General features: G+C 37.4%; 2 protein-coding genes and 1 non-coding gene across 8 annotated transcripts; 2 read left to right on the plus strand and 1 right to left on the minus strand.

Moving 5' to 3' along the window:
• The first annotated feature begins 14350 nt into the window (after window positions 1-14350).
• Window positions 14351-16707, plus strand: LOC133318093 (probable rRNA-processing protein EBP2 homolog). 2 transcript variants are annotated; one of them, XM_061520073.1, is made up of 2 exons: window positions 14351-14632; window positions 15565-16707. In XM_061520073.1, exon 2 carries the CDS (start codon window positions 15570-15572, stop codon window positions 16437-16439), a length of 870 nt encoding a protein of 289 aa, XP_061376057.1. In that variant the 5' UTR covers window positions 14351-14632; window positions 15565-15569; the 3' UTR covers window positions 16440-16707. The 2 variants fall into 2 exon arrangements, with proteins under 2 accessions (XP_061376057.1, XP_061376128.1); XM_061520144.1 differs by having other exon boundaries at window positions 14351-14566.
• Window positions 16708-17075: 368 nt separating this feature from the next.
• On the minus strand, window positions 17076-21240 carry LOC133317793 (cysteine synthase-like). Of its 5 annotated transcripts, none has more exons than XM_061519967.1 (11): window positions 21114-21240; window positions 20692-20755; window positions 20439-20548; window positions 20278-20335; window positions 19786-20049; window positions 19579-19716; window positions 19417-19468; window positions 18654-18733; window positions 18044-18095; window positions 17823-17903; window positions 17076-17416 (listed from the first exon to the last, which is right to left on the minus strand). In XM_061519967.1, the coding sequence occupies exons 2-11, from the start codon at window positions 20728-20730 to the stop codon at window positions 17367-17369; spliced, it is 924 nt and encodes a 307-aa protein (XP_061375951.1). In that variant the 5' UTR covers window positions 20731-20755; window positions 21114-21240; the 3' UTR covers window positions 17076-17366. The 5 variants fall into 5 exon arrangements, with proteins under 5 accessions (XP_061375951.1, XP_061375821.1, XP_061375893.1 ...); XM_061519837.1 differs by having other exon boundaries at window positions 18036-18095; XM_061519909.1 differs by having other exon boundaries at window positions 18044-18110.
• Window positions 21241-21912: 672 nt separating this feature from the next.
• Window positions 21913-22073, plus strand: LOC133284195 (U1 spliceosomal RNA). Its single transcript, XR_009747878.1, has one exon. It is a non-coding gene; the product is annotated as a U1 spliceosomal RNA (small nuclear RNA).
• The last annotated feature ends 1129 nt before the right edge of the window (window positions 22074-23202 follow it).

A 23202-nucleotide genomic window follows, 5' to 3' on the forward strand; every position in this document is an offset into this window, starting at 1 on the left:
TGAGAACGGTGTTGCAAATTCTCAGAGAGAAATAGTTATATGCAAAGCCTTCTAAATGTGAATTTTGGCTTTCTCAAGTGCAATTTCTGGGTCACGTTATCTCTTCTGATGGAGTGGCGGTTGATCCTAGCAAGATAAAGGCAGTTGTTGATTGGGAGAGACCCAAGACAGTAACAGAAATAAGAAGTTTTCTGGGTTTGGCTGGTTATTACCGGAGATTCATTAAAGAATTTTCGGCCATGGTGTTGCCATTGACCCGTTTGACCCGAAAGGATACTCCATTTATTTGGACGCAGGAATGTGAAGAATGCTTCCAGAGCCTTAAGGAGAAGTTGACGACTGCTCCGGTGTTAGTACTTCCCGATCCGGAAGGTGAATTTGAGTTATACAGCGATGCTTCTAAAAAGGGACTGGGTTGTGTGCTGATGCAGAATAGGCGAGTGGTAGCGTATGCATCAAGGCAATTGAAATCGCATGAAGAAAATTATCTGACCCATGACCTTGAGCTTGCTGCAATTGTTTTTGGATTGAAACAGTGGAGGCATTTCTTGTATGGAATGCAATTTGCAGTATTCAACGATCACAAGAGTTTGAAATACTTGTTTGATCAAAAGGAGCTGAATATGAGACAACGACGGTGGACCGAGTTCCTAAAAGACTATGATTTTGAATTGAAATATCATCCTGGCAAGGCTAATGTTGTAGCTGATGCACTGAGCCGTAAATCTGTGAGCATATCAAGCATGATGATTAGAGATTATGATGTGATTGAGAGGTTCAGAGATATTCAATTATCTAAAATCTTTCCATGTAAAATTTGTGGCTTTGAAATCACAAGCATTGAGAATGAACTGATGACCAGAATTAGAGAAGCTCAACTGTAAAATGAAAGTGCTAAACGACTGAAAGGTCAGAGTGGTGTATCCTGTAATGATGAGGGTATACTATTATATCAGGGTCGTGTTGTTGTACTTAGGCAGTTGGCGGAGGAAGTAATGACAGAGGCTCATAAGGGTCATTTCACAGTTCATCCGGGAGCTACAAAGATGTATCAGGACCTAAAGATGAATTTCTGGTGGCCTGGTATGAAGAAAGATATTGCCGAATTTGTCTCTAAGTGTCTCATTTGTCAGAAGGTAAAGATTGAGCATCAAAAGCATTCTGGTATGTTGCAACCTCTAGATGTTCCTAAATAGAAATGGGAGAGTATCTCCATGGATTTCGTAGTGGGATTGCCGCGAACACAGTCTAGTTATGTTTCTATATGGGTGATTGTGGATAGATTGACAAAATCCGCACATTTTTTGCCAATTCGGGTAGATTTCTCTGCGGAGAGATTGGCTAGGCTCTATGTGAAGGAGATTGTGAGGCTTCATGGGGTGTCTGAGAGCATTGTTAGTGATCGGGACCCGAAGTTCACTTCTCGCTTCTGGGGAGCATTGCAGGAGGCTCTTGGCACTCAGTTGAGACTGAGCACTGCTTATCACCCACAGACGGATGGTCAGACTGAGAGGACCATTCAGACGTTGGAGGATATGCTGAGGGTTTGCACCCTGGAGCAGGGTACTGCATGGGATCGATATCTCCCGCTGGTTGAGTTTTCATATAATAATAGTTTCCATGCTAGTTTGGGTATGGCTCCCTACGAGGCCTTGTATGGTCGCAGGTGTAGGACACCTACTTGTTGGTCAGAGGTTGGAGACACAGAGCGGTTTGGATTGGATTTTGTTCAGGAGACTACTGAGCAGATCAAAATGATTAGGGATCGTCTGAAAAAGGCTCAGGATCGTCAGAAAAGTTACTATGATCTCAAGCATCGACCTCTAGAGTTTGAGGAGGGAGATCATGTATTTCTGAAGCTGTCACCGGTTACGGGTGTTGGACGAGCCCTTGGAGTGAGGAAGCTGAGTCCGAGATTTATTGGACCCTACCAGATTCTTCGTAGGGTGGGGCCGGTTGCCTACCAGCTTGCCCTACCTCCGCAATTGGCAAATTTGCATGATGTGTTTCATGTTTCTCAGCTGAGGAGATATGTAGCAGATCCTTCTCATGTGGTTCAACCCGATAATGTTGAGATCCGGGAGAATTTGAAGACTCCTATTGGGCCACTGAAGATACTTGAAAGAGATGAGAAGAAGCTGAGAAATAAATCTATTCCTATGGTGAAAGTCCAGTGGGAAGGAAGGACGCCTGAAGAGTCCACTTGGGAGCGGGAAGATGAGCTTCTCCGACAATATCCTGAGTTTAAGGACAGGTACGTTCTTGATTTTGCGGACCAAATCGCTAAAAGGTGGGGTGACTATAATAACCCTAACCTAAGTAATTAGCAAATTACATGTAATTAAATAATTAAGCATGTTTTAGTGAGTAAAATTAAGTATGAGGCTTAATTAAATAAATCTGAGTCACTTTGAAGTTAAAAAGTGTACTAAGTGAAAATTAAGGGGTATAAATAGGTACTGGCGAAAGTGCCCAAAATATAAAAATAAAATTATAAATATTCCTAGAATAATATTCCAGACTTTTGGGTAAAGTTTGGTAGTTAATGGAGTTGAATAGATAGACGAACCAATACCCACATGTTACCACTTAACTTATGTTAAGTGATAAGAAGCAAAAAGAGAACCCATTCCCCCCCCCATTTTCCCGTCGCCAGCACCAGAAAGAAGAAGAGAGGAAGAAGAAGGAAAGGAAGGAGAAGAGGGAGAGAGAACCTAGATGGAGCAATCCTTAACCGATTGGAGTGATTCAAAAGCCTAAACTACTCTAAATCTTCCCCTCTTTCGTAAACCTAGCTTTGTTTTGGGTGGGGAGCATTGTGGAGAGGGATATTGGCTCTCAAAAATTCGCCCATTTGGTGAAATTTGGGGTTTTGAGTGCTTCAACCTCCATTGAAGCTTGAGGAACCATCAATCCTTGGTTGTGTGACCATTGGTGGTAAGATTCTAACCCTTGAACCATGTTTTCTTGGAAATTTCATGATATAGGGTTTTGAATGAATAATGTTATGGGTTTTGTGAGAATTTGAGTAAATTGGCTATGTTGTGGTAGAATTGAGACTTAACACATGTTGAGAAAAATGCTAGGAATGTCATTTAATCAGTAAAAATGAGCCTAGTTAGTTAAATGACTATACTTGGTATATTGCAAGATTATCATGCTTGTTGAAGAGTTTTCTTGCAATTATGATCAATGGGTTGGCTTGGTTGATTGATGATTGGATCCTTGTGATGTCTAGGATTGAGACATTTGGACCAACCGTGAGTGATCAACCATTGGAGCAAACTATGGAGCTTGATTAGCTCCTTGGAATAGGTAAGCTCTTGCTAAGTTGGGATGTAGAGTTGTTGTGGTGTTAATGAGTATATATGAATATTCATTGTATAGTATGATTGATGCTATGGCACCTTGGTGTAGGTGTGTTACTTGTAAGTCATTGTTGAAACCAAAGTTGATTGGTTGCTGAACTGTTGGTGGTGAACAAAGGTTAAACGAAAGCTTTGAGGTAAGCCTTCGGACCTTGGGTGTAATTCCCTTGACTGTTCCACCAAGCACTGAAAGGGTAGAGGTTGTGATTGTGTATATAAATGCAATAAAATAGTGTAATGCTTTGTTATACGTATGTGTATGCATTTGGTGTGGCATAGGATGGTGTTTCCCTATGTTGGTATGTTGCATGACGATGCGTAAATCATACTTGGTAGTTAGCTGGCCAGTAGGACTATTTGCATCTGAGTTTCCTTAGGACAGCTTGAGAGCTCGAGGGATTTCTCCTGGAGATGTATTGCACTTTGCATAGATATGTATTTACTGCATTATTATTGTTATTGCTATTACACTGATATGGAACTGTGGGGTGGAGAGATGCTCCAAGGACCCCTGGTTTACTGGATATATTCGTATATCTCACCCCGTGTTGTGGGGACCCCCTTTCAGGTAAGGATGCTGCAGGAGCCTCTGGTGGCAGGTGGCCATATTTGGATTAGCATATGCATGAGGATCCTATATTTTGATATTATACATGTTGTTTTGGTAGCTCACATGTATAAGATTGTGATTCATAGACCACTGATAGATGTATGATTTGTATATTGGAATGGACTTAGCCTATGCTCATGCCTTTGGTCATCTCTTTTGTTGATGGGAGCCAAGGGAATGATCATAGTGTTTTGTAAGCTAAATTCTATGAATTGTAATGAACATGATTTGTAATTGATGAGTACTTTAAGTTTATTATATGTATGCTCATTAAGTATTGAATTGGTTGGGCTGAAAATCAATTAGGTACCTTTTGTTTAAATTGGGAAATGTTGAGAAAACAAATACATCTTGTCCGGTTGACCAATTTTCATACCCAATGTGATGGAATTGGACTTTGATGTCTCTATGGAAGTTGTAGACATTTCTCTTAGCTTTTCGTAGAGACCAAAATGGTGTAATTTGAGTGAGTATAACTCAAGTTATGAGTGGAAAACCATAGGTAGGTTAAATGACCTTGTTTTGAGTCACCCAGCCCTGTGGATGGCGCCTGGGGCGCCAGATTCACGCTTGGGGCCCCAACTTTCTATTTTCCCACGGTCTGAGCGTGGATCTCATGCTGCGGGCGCGGGGGTTCTGCAGGTTTCGCACCATTTTCTTAGAAAATGCATAACTTTGGCTACGGTGCTCCGATTTGAGCGCGGTTTGAACCCACGCGTAGCTAATGAAGAATCCTATAACATAGTAGAAGATGAGAATCATTTAAGGAGTTTAGAATTAATTTGATAATTAAAGTGATGAAGACATTTAACGACGTATTGTCAAGTAGAATGGAAATATAATATTAAGTTTAGTCCCACTATTCCGCGAAGTATATATAGTTATGATCACGCACTTGGTTATTTAAATCCGGCTTGTTTAAAAAGGAAAAATTTATCCGGTTTTCTAATTGAACCAATGTGATTGTAACTGCGCTTAATGCCGTACGCAATGATAACAATCCGGTTCTAGAACGTGGTGTTAGAACCAATATACCCTGCTGCAAGGAGTTCTTTGACCTGTTTCTCAATCTCTGATTTATGTTAATGAGTATATCGATAAGGTTTTACATTTACTGGTTTGGAGCCTTCGAGTAAGTGTATCGAGTGATCAATTCCCCTTGATGGAGACAGCCCTTTAGGAAGGGAGAAAACAACATTGAATTTCACAAGAATTTCCCAAATTTCCGAAGGTAAGGTCGATTTCAGAGTTAACAACTCAGAGGTTATGGAACCATCAGAAGAGTCAGTTTGAAGAATTGAACAGCATGGGGTCTTTTATCAGCATCCACTTGACCATGTATACTAACTGACTTACCATTAAAAAAAAAAACTCCATTGATAAATCTCGGTAGTCATGTGTAACTCTACCAAGGGACTCCAACCATGGCATACCAAGAATAATCTGAATTCCATGTAAATCCAAAATCCAAAGATCAACAGTGAACCTGTGATCTTGAATCTGAATTGGCACTTCCAAGCATTTCGCATCACAAAGAATAAAATTGCCATTACACGTCCATACCTTCATATGCTTCGTTTGAGTAATTGGCAAGCCCAACTGCACTGCCAATTGTCGTTGGATGAAATTATGCGAGCTTCCAGAATCAACCATCACACTGCATTGCTCATCCGCTACACAAGCTGCAAGCTGCAAACTGCATTAATATAGGCATCGGATTCATGGCCAAGGAATTCAAGGTCCCTTGCTGCAGTATCTCGTTATTGCCTTCACACTGCCACACAATCTCTTCTTCAGTATCTCCTTGTGTGTCATCAACATCACCAATCAATAACAACATATTTGATTTACACCTGTGATTCATGTTCCATTTTTCCTCACATGTGTAACATATGCCTAGTTCCCTTTTCATTTTCAATTCTTCAGGTGATAATCTTTTTATGGGCAGGGCTGATATGGGAGATGGTAATGCAGGTAAGGAAGTTTCTGATTTAGGTAGTTGTGGTTGGGAGTGAGACGAAGAAGAATTGTAAGGGGACTGGGTTGTGGGTTTGCGATTGTATGAAGAAAAAGAGGAACGTAAATCCTTATGATAAGCATCATAGGTAAAAGCCAGTTGGATAGCTAGATGTAATGTGGTTGGGTTGTGAAGCTGGATTGCTCTCCTCAACTCAACACTTAAACCTGGTTCATGAGAACTTCAAAATCACGAACATAATCTTCCAAGGTCCCTGTTTGACACAGTTTTGATAAAGACCCACGAAGATCCGTGTATGTGGCACCACAAAAACGTTGACGAACCGCTAGAGTAAAATCGTCCCACCTTTGCACTGTTCCATTGCGATGGATCCATTGAAACCATAAGGCAGCTACACCTTCCAGACGCAAACCAACGAGTTCCAATTTGAGTTCCTCCGGAACATGTTGGATATGAAAAAACATTTCAGATTTGAAGATCCACAGATGTGGGCTTTGACCATCAATTGTTGGAATCTCCATCTTGATCGATCGAATTGCGCTGTTCTTGAAAAGGATCCACACGTTGATGATTCGGATTGGGGTTATGGTTATTTGTGGAAGGGGATCCATTATTAGAATGGGTCGAAAGCTCACGGAGTCTTGTGTCAATAGCGTTGAATCGTCCCTCAAAGAAACTAGTTAGGCAAGCCTCCAAAGCATCAGTCATCTGATCGATGCGTTGATGGAGATCGTTGCGTGTTGCTGCCAATTCCTCCGCGACATCTTGCACCCTCATTGTTCTTAGGTTCATAACAATGGAAGCACCAATGTTAGGCTCTCACAGAAGAGAATGAATTGAATCACTGGAAAAGAGAATTTTATTATTATTCATTACCGCTTCCACCGTTACAATGTCTATGTATACATTCAATGTGTCTATTCACAATACACCCAAAAGCTACACGTGACTAGCCAACTACTAATGTAGCTTCCACACTTTTCTACATGTTACACCTAAGCAAAGTCTCTTAGCCAAGCTGGTGCATTCCTAGTGCGGTTTGACTTCTCACATGCAGTAGATGACTTTGCCTCAGCCGAACGTGTAACATATATAGTCTCACATTAGTTGTATGAGCAACTAATGTGGAGTTTATGAGGCATTGGGCGCTCCCACCCTTTGAGCTAGCTTTTGGGGTGGTGTATCCCAAAGTTCTTTACATAGTATCAGAGTCTCGTCGTCCCCCACTTTCTCCTGTGGAGTTTCTTAGCACAAGTAGGATGGGCTTGTTGCATCATCCACTCTTCAAGCACGTGAGCTCTTGTGTGAGGGGGCGTGTTGAGATATATAGTCCCACATTGGTTGTATGAGCAACTAATGTGGAGTTTATAAGGCCTTGGGCACTCCCACCCTTTGAGCTAGCTTTTGGGGTGGTGTATCCCAAGGTTCTTTACATGGTATCAGAGCCTCGTGTCCTGGGTTCGATCCTCGCCCCCCCACTTTCTCTTGTGGAGTTTCTTAGCACAGGTAGGTTGGGCCTGTTGCATTGTCCACTCTTCTAGCCCAATGGGCTCTCGTGTGAGGGGGCGTGTTGAGATATATAGTTCCATATTGGTTGTATGAGCAACGAATGTGGAGTTTATAAGGCCTTGGGCACCCCCACCCTTTGAGCTAGCTTTTGGGGTGGTGTATCTCAAGGTTCTTTACAAAAACCTTATAAAACTTGGGAAGCAAATGATATAAGGTAGTCGAAGTATATGTATATGGGATATACTATATTTACAAATTATACTATATATTTTCGGGAGAACATTCTTAACTGAGTTACTCCTCAAAGTATATACTGTATTTATAAATAAAAAATTTATAAATATAACTCTTCCTTATATATATTTATAAAAAAGTAGAATAATTATATTAATTAAAAAACTTTAACCAAATTAAAGAGAGACTTGAATAAAAAAAGATATAGGAGGTAAACAATAATAAAAAAAAGCGGGAAAAACAAGTGTTATGTCACAGGACTTTGAAGATTCTTCCTATTTATATCTCGTAATTCGTGTTTTCTATTTATTTATTATTTTTCAAAACAACAAAGTGCACCCTACCATTTGTTGTCTCTGTTGCACGATGAAAAATTGGTCCTGTAATAGGACATTTGACAAATCCGAAAAAACACATAGGTAATAAGCGATTCAAAGACAAACCAAATGACATATTTAAACTTTTTCTTTTTTACAAATAATAACTTATGTGCATTTTAAATGAAAAAGATAAAGTTTTAATTATAAAATATTTATCATATATTCTTTAATATAATTTATATATTTTTACGCATGTGTATTATATATATATATATATATATATATATATAGGTAGGATCGTTTGACACCGGTGTCAAATTTGAAGTTTGACATTTCATCTGAAAGTCGTTAGATCAAAAAAGTATATATATATATATATATATATATATATATATATATATATATATATATAATGGTGATAATTGAGGTTTGAACTTATGACCTCTTACAAACTACCAAAACCCCTTTATATTTGCATCGATCACAGTGGCTTTAAATTATATATATTAAACAACTAAAAATTACACAGATTTTAATCATTATTTTATTTGTATTTGACGAATGATAAATAAACTAAAACCATTAAATCCATTAAAAAATGTTAAACCCAAATTGATCAATAATTAAAATTAAACATAAAATTATTTGCTAAAAATAAAATTAATTTTTTTTAGTACATAGATTGAGAATGGTTGTATTTACAATCTCAAAGTTTATAAATTCTTACAATTAACTATATACTATGAGTATATATTGTCAAGCGGGTCCAGGGAAAGCCCATGGCGGGGGACCACCATCAACGGGTCAATGTTACACCAACCGTAGCAAGTGGATCCGACACCATGTCTCAACCCAAAACCTTAAGGCATTGGGTTCATGGGTCCATCCACTTATATACACTTCTCTTAGGCCATTACCAACCAATATGGGACTCATCACACTTGAATACTCCAACAATCTCTCCCTCAAGTGTGAAACCCAACATTGATACGCTTCCCCTCAACCGAGTACCCCAAGGCCCAAGTACTCAATCTGCCTCCTAGCCAATCACCAGGCTAGCTCGAGCCCAACCCAGCTCTGATACCACTTCCTCGGGGACTGCTTCAGGCCATACAGAGATTTATTCAGCTTGCAAACTAGCTCCTCTTTGCCTCTTGATATGAACCCCTTTGGTTGCTTCATGAAAATAACCTCCTCCAAATCACCATGAAGGAAAGTCGTCTTCACATCCAGCTGCTCCACCTCTATGTCATATGCAGCTGCTACAGACAAAATCAGTCTTATGGAATTTAACTTTGCAACAGGTGAAAATACCTCACCATAATCAACTCCTTCTGTCTGTGAATATCCCTTTGCAACCAATCGAGCCTTGTAGCGCTCAATCTCCCCATTGGCACAAACTTTCTTATTGAACACCCACTTGCAACCAATTGCTTTTCGGTCTGCAGGTAGATTCACCAAACTCCAAGTTTGATTTTTCATTAGAGATTTCATCTCTTATTTCATAGCTTCGTCCCACTGTTTGGCATCCTCCGAGCTCCTAGCTTTTCTTACGGTGCTCGGATCATCACTTGTAATACTAAATGCACAAACATCATCACTAGCACACATGATATAATTTTCAGGTGTATAACTTTCAGATGGTCTTCTTTCCCTCGTGGATCTCCTTAGCACTGGTGCTTCAACCTCAGCCTCAGTTTCAGAAAATTCATCCTCTACCTCGTTATATTCAACAGCTTCAGAATTCAAATTTTCCAATTCAACCCCTGAGTTTGTTGTATCCTCTTTCAAACCCACATCCAACTCTATTGTCTGAGACATTTCAGGAGCTTCAGGAAAAATTTGATTCAACTTACATTCCCTGAATACAACGTATCTGCTGTAAGTTACACTTCTAGTATCCGGGTTCCACAACTTATAACCTTTTACGCCATCCTTGTACCCAATAAAGATACACTTTTCAGATTTACTGTCAAGCTTGCTTCTTTTCTCCTTGGGTACATGCATATATGCTTCACACCCAAACACCCTAACATGAGATACGTCTGGCCTTTTTCCAAACAGTTCTTCATACGGAGTCTTCTCCTTCAAGGCCGATGTAGGAGATCTATTCTTCAGATAACAAGCAGTAGCCACTGCCTCAGCCCAAAACTCAGCTTCCAAGCTTGCACCGCTCAGCATACTCCGTGCTTTCTCCATGAGAGATCGATTCAACCTCTCTGCCACCCCATTCTGTTGAGGTGAGTAGGGCGTAGTCTTCTGTCTTACAATCTCATTGCTAGCACAAAACTGGTCAAATTTTGTTGAACAGAACTCCCCTCCATTGTCATTTCTCATCACCTTGATTTTTTGATCAAACTGATTTTCCACCAAAGCCTTGAACTCGCGGAATTTATCGAACACTTCATCCTTGCTACGTAAGAAATATAACCACACGTCTTGAAAAATCATCAGTACAAGAAACATAATACCTTGATTTTCCATGTGATGCTACAAGTGTGGGGCCAAACACGTCGCTGTGTATCAGGTTCAGAATCCCCTCAGCTCTTCCTCCAATGGAATCAAAAGATACCCGATTTTGCTTCCCTTGCAGGCAATGCTTGCAAAATCCAAACCCCATAGAGCAGCTCAGAATTCTATCCACCAACTTCTTTGATGTTAGAGTCTCTAGACCTTTTCCTCCAATATGCCCCAGCCTCCTACGCTATAACATAGCAGTGTCCTCCTCCGCCTGTTCTGAAACATAGCTTTCACCACTGAATACTGTGCTACCCAACAGTTTCCATAATTTACCATGACGCTCTCCTTATGCAATAACCAAAGCTCCTCTAGTCAGCTTGCAAGAATACTTGTCACTGCTAAAATTAATACCAGCATATGCCATATTACCAACGGAGATCAGATTTCTGATAAGCCCCGGAATATGCATCACACCCGACAGATTCTTGACTGTCCCGTCACCCATCTTCAGCTTTACCTTCCCACGCCCCACAATTGCATGAGTCGTATCATCTCCCACTCTAACTGTACCGCCAGAATATGATTCATAGGTGCAGAACCATTTCCTATGAGGTATCATATGAAACGATGCTCTTGTGTCAATAATCCAGTCATTACAGTCACTATAACTGTCAAATGCCATGTACAGGTCCCCTGTACTATCATCATCCCTCTTTGTACCCGAAGCAGAAGGTTGTGAATCATCCCGCTTCTCAGGACCTACGCTTTTACTTCTGCAATTCCTTCTCAGATGTCCAAGTTGTTTGCACCTCCAGCACCTCATTTAGATTTATCACGGGACTTTGATCGTCTCCTCGATCTTCCTCTGTGACCAGACTTTGATCTGTCACCACTCCTCCCTCTAGCAACCAGAGTCTCATTGCTGGTACCTTCAGAACCTACCCTTCTCATCTCCTCAGACAATAAGGCAGCAACAACTGTCTCGAACGACAGTTTATTAACACCAGTACCAATTGACACAATGATGTGCTCCCAAGAGTTGGGCAGTAAACACAACAAGGTGCAAGCTTTGTCTTCCTCATCCAGGTTGATGTCTATAGACGAAAGTTGTGCACAAAAAGTATTAAATTCATTTAAATGTGCAGAAAAGGAATCACCTTCGCTCATCCGTAGATTATACAGCCTTTTTTGCAGGAACAACTTGTTCACGAGTGACTTACTCTGATAGAGACCTCCCAGCTTCGTCCAGAGATCCTTCGCGGTCTTCTCAGAAGTTACGTTCACCAGAACGTTATCTTCCAGGCATAACCAGATCAGGCTTCGTGCCTTTTGATCGTCTCTGGTCCACGCCTTCAACTTCTTCGACTCGTCGTCACCTGACGTTTCATCACCGACAGGTTTCGTTGGTACCGATGGCTTATCATCTTCGATCACGTGCCACACGTCCTTGTCAAGGAGCAGAGCCTAAATCTTCATATTCCATAACTCGAACCCTTTTCCTCCGAACTTTTCAACCTCGACCCGTGATTGGCCAGTCGACATCCTCTCCAGATCAATTTCACAGTTTTCTCTATGCCAAGAAAAACCTCAAATCGCGAAACCCCAATCTGTCACAGGAACCCTGGTCGCAGAACCAAAGCTCTTGATACCACTGTCAAGCGGGTTCAGGGAAAGCCCGTGGCGGGGGACCACCACCAATGGGTCAATGCTACACCAACCGTAGCAAGTGGATCCAACACCATGTCTCTACCCAAAACCTTAAGGCATCGGGTTCATGGGTCCATCCACTTATATACACTTCTTTTAGCCCATTACCAACCAATGTGGGACTCATCACACTTGAATACTCCAACACATATTACTTATTAATATATATTACCCATAATATATAATATAGTTTGTAAGAGTTTGTAAATATAATCTATCCATATAAATTTGTTATTTTTACTTTGATAAAAATTATCTTTTCTCAATTTATATTTTATAATGTCTCATCACTTTTAGCAATAATTGGTCGATGCCAAAAATTCTCCGCTCTTCGTCACATCATTTCCATCGTCATGCGAAGTTAGTGTATATCGGGAGCAAAAAAAGTTCTGGCAAGATTAAGGTGAGATAAAAAGAGATAAGGTTTATAAGAGAGGAGAGAAAAAAATGATCTAGGTGTCAATTTTTTAATAAAAGAATCATAGTGATCCTGGACCATATTAAAAAATTTTCCTCATTGTTATGGCTGGCACTGCCACCAAAATTACCACATGACCACTCTCATAATTATTAAATTATATGTTTTTTATTTTAAAATACTTATTAATTAAAATCACTCTACATAAATTAACAATATTATTGAACAACTAAAATTTAAAAAATAATTAAATTTTTATTTTTGATTAAATTAGTCTTAATATTATTGAATATGTCAATTATTTCAACTAATACAATTTTTATAATATGAAATCATGTCTTTACTCTTTTGAATCACAAAGTGATCATGTTCTCTTTCAAGTTAAAAAAACTAAATATTTTTTTTTGAATTATTTAAGTAGTAAATAAATTAAAATCAAATTTTAAGCTATAAATATTTCGAAACAAATAAAATATTGTAAATTGATCTCATCAAAGCATCCTTAAATGCCTTATTTGCACCAAAGGAATCCACAAAGTTATAGACCAAATGTTGATCACGAACGGCTCTTGATTAAATGGTACACTTGTTCTCCATGTGATGTAAAAACATTATGAAATAATAACATTATCAAGCATACAAATACTAGCAAGTGTATTGCGCTGGGCTGGGTGTTAATATTTTCATTCAAATACCACTCATATAAAACAAAATAAACTTATGTAATCATTAAGATTCTCAAAGTATACTTTGTGTTATTTTGATTTTTACTTATTGAGAAATTTCCCATAAAATGTTTTTTTCAAAATATTTTGATTATTTTTTTGAACGAAAATAAGTTAATCCATACTTACAATACAAAATAATTATTTATCAAATTTAAAATTTAAAATGATACACAAAATTTAAAGTACTTCATGCAATGCATGAGGTAAAACAAAAGCGGGATATGTTTCTCATTAGACAATTTTATCTCATGCAATACATAAAAAAAAATAGATAGGACCCAATAAAAAGAAGAGAGAAAAATAAAAAATATGAATCACATCTATTTTTTGTGTATATCCATGAGACAATTTATCTCATAAAATATGAAAAAAGGTTCATTTTTTATGCACTCAGCCTAGATAAGTTATCTACATTGAATATAAAATAATGTCATTTTAGGACAAAAAACAAGGTATTTTTGTAATTATAATTTATTTCAAGATTATAATAGTCTTTTTCCTTATAATTTTTTAATTTTTCAACCCAAAATAACATCGTTTTAGGAGTGAATATAGATAACTTATCTACAATATTCACTGTAGAAACATTAAAGCTATGAAAAATATATGGGTTTTATTAATTTCATGTTAAAGGAGATAAGTTATCTCATGTCATAGAGATAAACTTGTGGGATCCGCAGCTGAAAAAAAAAAGTGACACAGTTATCGAAGAATATGTAGGAGGGTAAACTTATCACATGTAGCGTGAGAATAATTTTTCCCAAAATATATTTACCTAAAGCAAACTGTGTTAAATAATATAACCATACCACATTTGGGTTGGGTCACGGGTTTAGATTTGAGTCTTTTTTACTACTTTTCAATCCCGGCCCAATTCAGCAATTCTTTCCCCATCGGCCATCACCATCAGCAATTCTTTTTTACATTTAGTATTTGGAAGTAAGAAAATATAAACAAAAAAAAAAAAGAATTTTTTTTTATTGATATTAAAGTCCTAGAGTACCGCGTGAGTCGTCGATGCGCCTTTCGTTCTAAAACCTGTCTTTTAACCCTAAAACCCACTTTCCGATAGTTGCAGCTGTTTTAGGGTTTTAGGGTGTGGTTGGATTGGGAGTGTTGGTGGCAGAAAATCAAACGGTCTCATTTCGGATACGCAGCAAGGAGAGAAATTCTGTAGAAGCCTTGATAGAGTGTTACATGTTTTGATTTGCATCTCTTAGCTTCCGCCACACAGGTTACACTATTCACTATTCACCTTACTATTCAAAAAACAGCAACTCTTTTTGAACATTGAACTACGGTGAGTCGTGCTTCCAATCTCTGTTGCTCTTTCTTCTTCTCCTTTCCTTTTTTTGTTGTTGTAATTTATGTTTTATTTTCACGGGTAAAGCCATAGCCAAAAACTTTCTTGTTAAATCGTTGAAAAGCCTTTGTATTTACCATTCTGAACGAAGGATTAAGGTTGCTACTGTTCGATTTTTATTTTTATTTTTTCGTTTTTGTCATTGGCTTTAGGAGTCTAGATGAAAGTAAGTTTATGGTTTGTGAGCTATTTTTTTTTTTATTTTTTTTTGGTTGATGTTACTTAGTATTATATCATTTGTGTTTTTTTGTTTCTTCTGTGCAACTGCTATACCCTTCATGAACTATTACGGTTATCGCTCGTGCTTCTGAGATCCTTATCCTTCTCTTGTTAAAGGATATTCCGTAATAGTTCAGTTCTCATATGTTTGTTGCATTATAGGAGCGAGGTGAAAGCACATTAATTTTAATTAGAAAGGGCATCCTTTTTTTGGGTGCTAGGTTCCAGTTATTAGAAATTTTTGGACTGCTTTCATTACTTATATTTTATTTAAACATTGGGATTTTTGTATTGAAAGAAGAGAATTTTGAATTACTCTTTGTTAATCTGATATTATTTATTTCGTATTCTGCTTATAATTATGTTAATTTACATACTTTTTTTTTTCTCGTAAATGGTCCTTTTAAATTGTAAACCTAATACATTCAGGAAAACAAACATAGATTCTTGTGCTTTGTCTATTTATTTGGCTCATGTATCTTAAGTTACGATTCTGCTTCTCACCTTTTTGCCAAGGAGTTTTTGTCCCTTAATTGTTTGTTAATGAAGTTCTCTTTAACCCTTAAAAGAAAGAAAGAAAATGATAGTTGTAAATGCTAGGCTTCACTGTTTTTGTCTAAAATGAACTTTTTTTTTCAATATTTGTATAGGTTGAATGGAGGCACCTTTGGTAAATGATGATACAATGGTTGACAGTGAAGCTGAAGACCTGGGAGGGGAAATGTCACCATCTGACTCAGAATCTGAAGAAGATGTTAAATTAGCTGAACCGTCTAAAAATGCGGTATATAACAGAGATGCTTTATTAGATAAACTTGGAGACATCAGCTGGCCAGAGAATGTGCAATGGATACACAAACTATCCATTGATATTGATCAGGAGCAAGAAGTAGATGTCAATGATGACTTGGCACGCGAGCTTGCGTTTTACACACAGGCATTGGAGGGAACTAGGCAGGCATTTGAGAAACTTCAGTCAATGGGTCTCCCTTTCCTGAGGCCTGCAGACTATTATGCAGAAATGGCGAAGACAGATAACCACATGGAAAAGGTGAAAGGTCGGCTATTAGCAGAGAAGCGGAGGATGGAAGAGGCTGAAGAGAGAAGAAAGGCCAGGGAGGCAAAGAGATTGGCCAAAGAGATTCAAGCCCAGAAATTGAAAGAAAGGGCTAAGCAGAAAAAGGAGGATATCGAATCTGTTAAGAAATGGAGGAAGCAGAGGCAACAGAGTGGGTTTGCTGACAGTGCCAATGATGCAGATATTGGTCTGGACTTTGAGGATGGAAAAGTATTCGAGAGGTCAAAGGGGAAAAGGCCAGGAGTGTCTCCAGGTGATCGGTCAGGAGGGAAGGCAAAGCAAGCCTTTGGAAAAGGAAAGAAACAGAAGAAGAGAGATGTTAAGAATTCCAAATTTGGTTTTGGAGGCAAGAAGGGATTGAAGAAGCAGAATACAGCTGACACCAATTATGATTTTAGTGGTTTCAAGAAAGGCGCTGCCGCAGGAAATAAGAAGAGAAAGAGGTAAAATACAATCGTTGATTTGTTTTGTGAGGAAGCAATGTCATGGAATGTGCCAATGTTGGTGGTATCCTGGGAATTTTCATATAATATTTCAGTTCTACTTCCTAAAATGACTTATGGTAACTTCATAAGCTTTATCGACAATTATCAATTCTTATATATCTATTCCAACGCTTTTTTTTAAATGATCTGTTACTTTATGCTCTCCATCGCTAACGGGTATACGCTGTGGCTCTTTTGAGTCCAAGACAATGTAATGTAGGCATATATATCTGGAGTACTCTTTTGTTAATTTATTTTATCTTTTCAATTTCTTATACTTATTTTATCTGAATATACTGAAATTGGTGTGTGTCCAATAATGGTGGATTGAGCTCTCGCGATTAATTAAAGAGGCGAATCGGAGCAATAGTAAAACTGTTCTTTCATGACTAAAAGGTTATGAGTTCGATTCAGGAAACAGCCTGTTTGCAATTATGCAAGGGTAAGGCTGTATACAAGAATTTTTTCCACCCCACACTCGCTAGTCGGGTTTAACATGGAGTGTTTTTTTTTTTTTTTTTCCTTGAATGGTAAACTGGGTTGCATGTGTTTTCTTTCCCTTCAATCTGTCATTTTGTGCCACTAATTTAAACTAGGGATGTTAATTTCTTCGTGGACAACTTTGCAAGAACTGCTCCATTTGGAGCTTGAGTTTGTGAAAACACTACAAAGTACTCTTGACCGAAAAATGAAAAATCCACCATGACATCCCGTATGTATTTTGTTTCCTCTTCATTTTTTTATTAACACACCGTCATGATGTTCTGTCCAACGATTGTTGTCAAACATAATAATACTGTAACTTGTTTTGGTTGGGTAAAATTTGGAGAGCGCAGTAAATTTCAGATCTTAGTCAAATGTCATTTGTTCAGCTTCTTGCCTAATGGATTCAAACAATGGTGACGACAGATAACGCTCTCCGGAACTCGGAAATATCACCTGCACAGCAACACGAGTAAATGACATGATTTAGCATACAATTTTGATCACAACTTCAATTACAAACATCCAGAAGAGCAAAATATCAAGTTTGTATCCCATTGTATATAATAGTCACTCCAAGATGACATTATATCTCGCCAACAAAACAAATTATGATCATGAATCATGAAATAAACAAATTCCTCTACACACTTAGGGCCGCGAGCCTTCTCACTCACACTATTCACCGTTTCTCCTCTTTTGTGTTTCTTCACACACATATGTGATTACTACTTTTTTTTGGCAAAATTTTCAGTATGAATGAAATATGAAAAGGGAAAGCAAATTATCTGTAGTTTTAAGGCAAATAACATTATCAAGTTTGTTTTTTTTTTAATAAACTTATCAAAGATTAGAAACTCACAACAATGAGCTTTCCTGCATTTTCTTGTCTCTTCCCCAACTTTATTGCAGCTGCTGCTGCAGCTCCTGATGAAATTCCCATCTGCAAAAGAAGTAATAATATAATCAGCACAAAAAAAATAATTTGAATCCTTGGAATTAGATATCAATAGGAATAACTGTGTATAAACTAGTGTAAACCATTAAGAACAACCACAAATTATCATTTCCATACCAACAAACCTTCTTTCAAAGCAAGCAGCTTAGCAGTTTCTATAGCCTCTTCACTTGATATCTGCAGTTTACAAACCTTGTAGGTCTTAGCAGAATACCTTGTATCAGTAGCTTACAGAGAAAACATTTGTATATCTCGAATGGCGAATGATCTGTTTACAAATTATTTTGAATTTTTTTTACAAATTACACTATGTTCTCCCGAGAGAACATAGTGAAACTAGTGTTCTCTCGAAGAACATAGTGTAGTTTGTAAGAGTTTGTAAACAAAAGAGTAGTGTTCTTTGTAAATATAACTTGTCCAATGTCGAATACAGGTAAAGTTTGTATAAGAGATTTTAAAAAATAATGCCAGCCATTTTAAAATTACCCGGGATCTAAGTAAATTTTAAAAATATAATTTGAAATATTTGAAAAATCCACCGACTACAATTACTAAATATATTAATATTATTCCAGTACATTCACTGCAAAATAAAATAACAAATCATGAGGCTACACTTGGCCACAAAAAAAAAAAAAAGATGAAGAAGGAGACTCATTCTGAATAAAAGGAAATGACCAGTTTCTGGTTCAAAATTGAAAATTGAATGCCAATATATTAAGTGTAGAGAGCTACCTGAATAACTTCATCTAGTAGATTAACATCCAGTACGCTCGGAATGATACCATTACCAATCCCTTGGATTAGGTGATTGCCTTTGACATGTTTACGAATGTACAAAATAGTCAGTAAATAGTCACACATTATTGTGTAAGGTCTTATTATGGTTTAATGAACAATATTTTAGGATTTTGTATAGGGAAAAGTATGTATAATTTTGAAGGATGTAAAGTTGTGTCATTTTAAGAGAGAGAAAGAGATAGATAAAGGAGGAGAGAGAGTTGACAAAAAAAATAAAATTGTGGGTCCCACCTCTTTGTGAGAGTGAAAGGATGTAAGTTGTGTAATTTAAATGTATAGACACTTTTCCCTTTTGTATATGCCATCTAAATGAAAAACTCATTTTTTTACAATTCAACTATGAACAACATTTAGCAGCTAGATTAGGAGTAAAGTCAGTAATCCACAAGAGGACTCAGTCCAACGTTGAAAGATGAATTGCCATGTACTTTGAACAAAGAGCATTTTTGTTATTCTTGTAGTTCAGGAAAAAGTACCAGTTCCTTTTATTTTCTAATTTTCTACAAAAAGAAGAAAAAAAATTATATTTACAAATTTTTTGTTTACAAATTACACAATATACTATGAGTAATACATTCCAACACAGAGTGTACTACTCACATAGTATAATTTTTAAGAGTTTATAAAGTCTGTCCGGAAAAGAAATAACAATAGAAGAACAAAAAGAATCATCACTTATACATGATGGTAAAATCACCTGGCTGTCCTCCACTCAGGACTGCACTTTCAACTGGCTCTACACCATAAACCTAGGGTGAAAAAGAGCAACAGAAACCTCAAGTTAGCTTAAATATTAAGAAAACTTGGTTCCCTCATTCTCTCTTTTAGCCCAGAAAGCATGCATGGTAAGCATTTAAACCTTGATCTCAGGGTTTCTCTCCTTGAGGAAGCTCCCAGCACCCGTTATTGTACCCCCAGTTCCTATCCCTGCAACCAAAGCATCAACTTTCCCTCCCGAGTCTCTCCAAATCTCAGGGCCAGTGGTCTCATAATGAATCTATAAGGATGACCATTGTCAATGACAAAATAATAGGCTCAGTTATGATATTATGAATATAAAAAATACCTTTGGATTTGCAGGATTATCAATCTGCCGTAGCATATAACTCCCTGGAATCTTGGTTACTATCTCCTCTGCCTTCTGAAGCACCCCATTAGTTCCTTTGGCAGGGTCTGTCAGATACACCTCAGCTCCAAAGGCTCTAAGTACAATTTTTCTCTCAAGACTCACAGAAGCTGGCATAGCCACTATAACTTTATAGCCCTTCAATGCTGCTATGAATGCCATTCCAATTCCGGTGTTGCCACTTGTAGCCTCAACAAGAACACTCTTTTCATCCATTATCCAAAAAAGATTAAACTTGTTTAGTTAGATCATACATTCAACAATATGGACATCACAATAAGTGCTTGAAGAGTGTGCTCAACTTTAATATTTATGAGCAAGTAATAATGGCTAATCTGATTAACACATGCACATTGGATATGATGTAATGAAATGAAATTTGAATAAGATTTTGTTGAAATAAAAACCATGTGTAAACTTTAAACTACTGACCTTTCCAGGTGTAATGAGGCCTTTGTCCTCAGCATCTTTAATCATGCTAAATGCTAACCTGGGTACGAAAAAGAAGATTATCATTACAAATTCTCAAGTGGAAATCCTACTATTTTACATCTCCATGTAGCTCTAGTTTGTAAAATAAAGGAATTTCATGCCTATCTTTGATACTGGAGCAGGGTTGCATGGACTCTAGCTTAGCAGCTATGCGGGCTACACAACCATCCGCAATGTTGTTCAGATATACCATTGGGGTATTGCCTATTAACTGCACAAGGAAAAGGGAAGAAGATAATTGTTAATTTTTGATTTTTGTTAAGAGACAAAAATTACTTCAAGCATGGTAGAATAGCATAAGATGGTGAAGTAAAAGGTAGGATTAAAAAAAGTGATTATGACAAAATATATTACTTCAATCGCATCTTTCTTGATTGCACACTCTGGCTCCATGCTACTTACTATTGAATTTGAAGACCTGCAAGCCGAAAGAAGGAACTCTGGTTAAGAAAATAATTGAAAATGTGAGGAGACATTAAAGTAAGTGCAGAATAAGAATGACTAGCACTCCCCGGATTGGTTCCTTATGCAGTTTATAAACAACCCTATCAAAGTCTTTCAGAAAACAAAGGATTGGTTGTTGAATTCCTCTTGGCTTTAAAAGGAAAGCCAAGTACTTTTAGTTTTATAACCAAGGCCCACCAACATAAGAAAGCACCGTAACAGTTCCATTAGCCAATCATTTCCAGAAAGAGAAACAAAATAATTAAATGATTGGGCATATATGAACCAAAAACTCAATACAAGAAAAAGGGTAATTGGGAAACTAGAATTACCAAATGACAATAAAACCATAATCAAAGTGTTTAAGTAGAGTGGAAATAGTTGTCCATTAGAATATATTATCTTCATAACTTCATTTGAATGAGAGTGATCCTGGTTCTCAGAGGCCTGTGTTGTTTCAGATAAGGACTTATCTGAGTAGATAATAAGTGGTCATAATAAAAAGCCTCGTAGGAGTGTGGTAAGAGGTATTTAGCAAAATTAACATAACATTCTGTCTTGTCTTGGCTGTATCCGTAAGTTCCTAACTCTTCACTTGTTATAAAACCAGGAAGTTTCAGACTCCACAAAATAACTAAGTAGATCACCAATAGTTCGGCAATTTGGATGACCAAGAAGTCTTCTTATCCGAAAAAGGTTAACCATTTTGACTAAGTTACAGAACGAGAATGACACTGGAAAGAAATTAACGTTTTATGCAAGGAAAACAAAAAAAAAAAACAAAAAAGCTATATGCACACTGCACCATGAAACCAAAATCTGAGGAGTTGGTAAACAAAGTTGTAGTTTTTGTATTTATTTCCTTGGAGTTTTCTTTATATTTCATTAGCACAAACAAGAATCCAATCCGTACTTGAAAATTAATCCTGTTTTTTTTTTTTGTCTTGCATGAGTGAGAGCACCCTTTGTTACGTACGCGAACAAGACGGAATGAAATAGTGGACCATCAACGAAGTAATCACATACCAAAGCAAATATTAGGACAGATTAGTATTTGTCCCACACCGTTTAAGTTTAAAAGGAGAGAAAGAGTGTGTAACTATAAATACTTAGCGAAACCAACTGAAAAACATACTTACCTGGACGGGGTCAATGGGTGATCAAGAAGGCCTATGGCCTAGACTAGTGACCTCCATTGCACTGAGGAGGGGTGCTAGTTTAAGGTCTCCCCAAGTGGGAGAGCCTACGTCATAATTTGTTGCAGTGGGGGCTTGCGTTCGCGCAGCCCCTGCCAAATCTTAGTTCAAACTGTTAACTTCAAATGGAGGGAAACTTACGAAGTTTTAACTTTATTTTTCATTCTATTTAAGCCGACGCCAGTTTTGTCCTCGCTGTTCGATTTATCTTCCGAAATCCCCATTAGCCTTGCTAGTTAGTTGTCCAAATCGTAATCCTTCAGAAACAAGAACAGAAGCTTGGTTCGAAAGAGAAAAAAAACTTTTGATTGTTTAATTTCTGATGTGAAGGAGGAGGACCCCAAGTATCCACCAACAAAACAATGCACCAAGACAGTTCAACCTACCAATCTTTTCTGCATATAAAATAAAGAACTTTTGAGCCAAAACCGGAATAACCCAGAGCATGAAAAGACGGTGATTGGGAAAGTAGAATTACAAAGTAAAACTTCACTTGAGAATGTCTCCAATAACGGGATGCCAAGAGTGTTGAAACCCCGGAAATTCTCAAACAAAGGAATGAAGTTAACCAACTAATTCTGGGATTGAAATTAGGAAAATTATTGTCTCATTTCCTCTCACATAAAAAATTATATCATTTTTTTTTAACAGGTGATGAACCCCATCACATAATATATCTACAATAGAAGATACTAATCTCCAATAACATGAGAGAAATAGAATGCCCTTCAAATTATATTCAGTTTGTGTAACTATTTTTACACAATTTGAATTCAGCACGTTATGTATATCTTCTTAGCGAAAAGACATCATTGTAATATATATTATATTATTGGACTGATTTATCTTACCCGTTTCCTATTACAGCCACATTTCCAAACTTATTTTTTTTTCCATAAAACATGACTGCCCTTGGATCTTTGGGAAAAGTCATATATATAAGGGAAAAGGCACCACATCTTAATAAATTGGGGTTTGCATTTATCATTTAACATGACACAAAATTTCTTACTCACACAACATTTTGTGGGGCTCAGACTTTTTAAAACAAAAAAAGAAACTAGGCACGTAAAACGAATCTCTATAACATTACACACCCACTCTTCCTACAACATAACTCTTATAACCCTAATAAATTACATGCTTAATAACTGTAATGACATTACGAGAAATGCATTACAGTTATAATGAAAAGCAATCCATTAATAACGAGCATGAGAGGGAG

This window comes from Gastrolobium bilobum, unplaced genomic scaffold, assembly GCF_033153095.1.
Source record: "Gastrolobium bilobum isolate Gb01-03AN ecotype WA unplaced genomic scaffold, APGP_CSIRO_Gbil_v1 utg24917, whole genome shotgun sequence".
Lineage (NCBI taxonomy): Eukaryota > Viridiplantae > Streptophyta > Magnoliopsida > Fabales > Fabaceae > Gastrolobium > Gastrolobium bilobum.

What these genes read in the sequence shown, in the direction of transcription:
- LOC133318093 (XM_061520073.1), top strand. Translation starts at nt 15,570, where the DNA reads ATGGAGGCACCTTTGGTAAATGATGATACAATGGTTGACAGTGAAGCT.
- LOC133317793 (XM_061519716.1), bottom strand. Translation starts at nt 20,730, where the DNA reads ATGGAGCCAGAGTGTGCAATCAAGAAAGATGCGATTGAA. An exon ending in TCAAGAAAGATGCGATTGAA is followed by an intron (nt 20,549 to 20,691) that starts GTAATATATTTT and finishes TTCCTTGTGCAG; the next exon opens with TTAATAGGCAATACCCCAAT. An exon ending in ATGCAGGAAAGCTCATTGTT is followed by an intron (nt 17,417 to 17,822) that starts GTGAGTTTCTAA and finishes GTTGCTGTGCAG; the next exon opens with GTGATATTTCCGAGTTCCGG.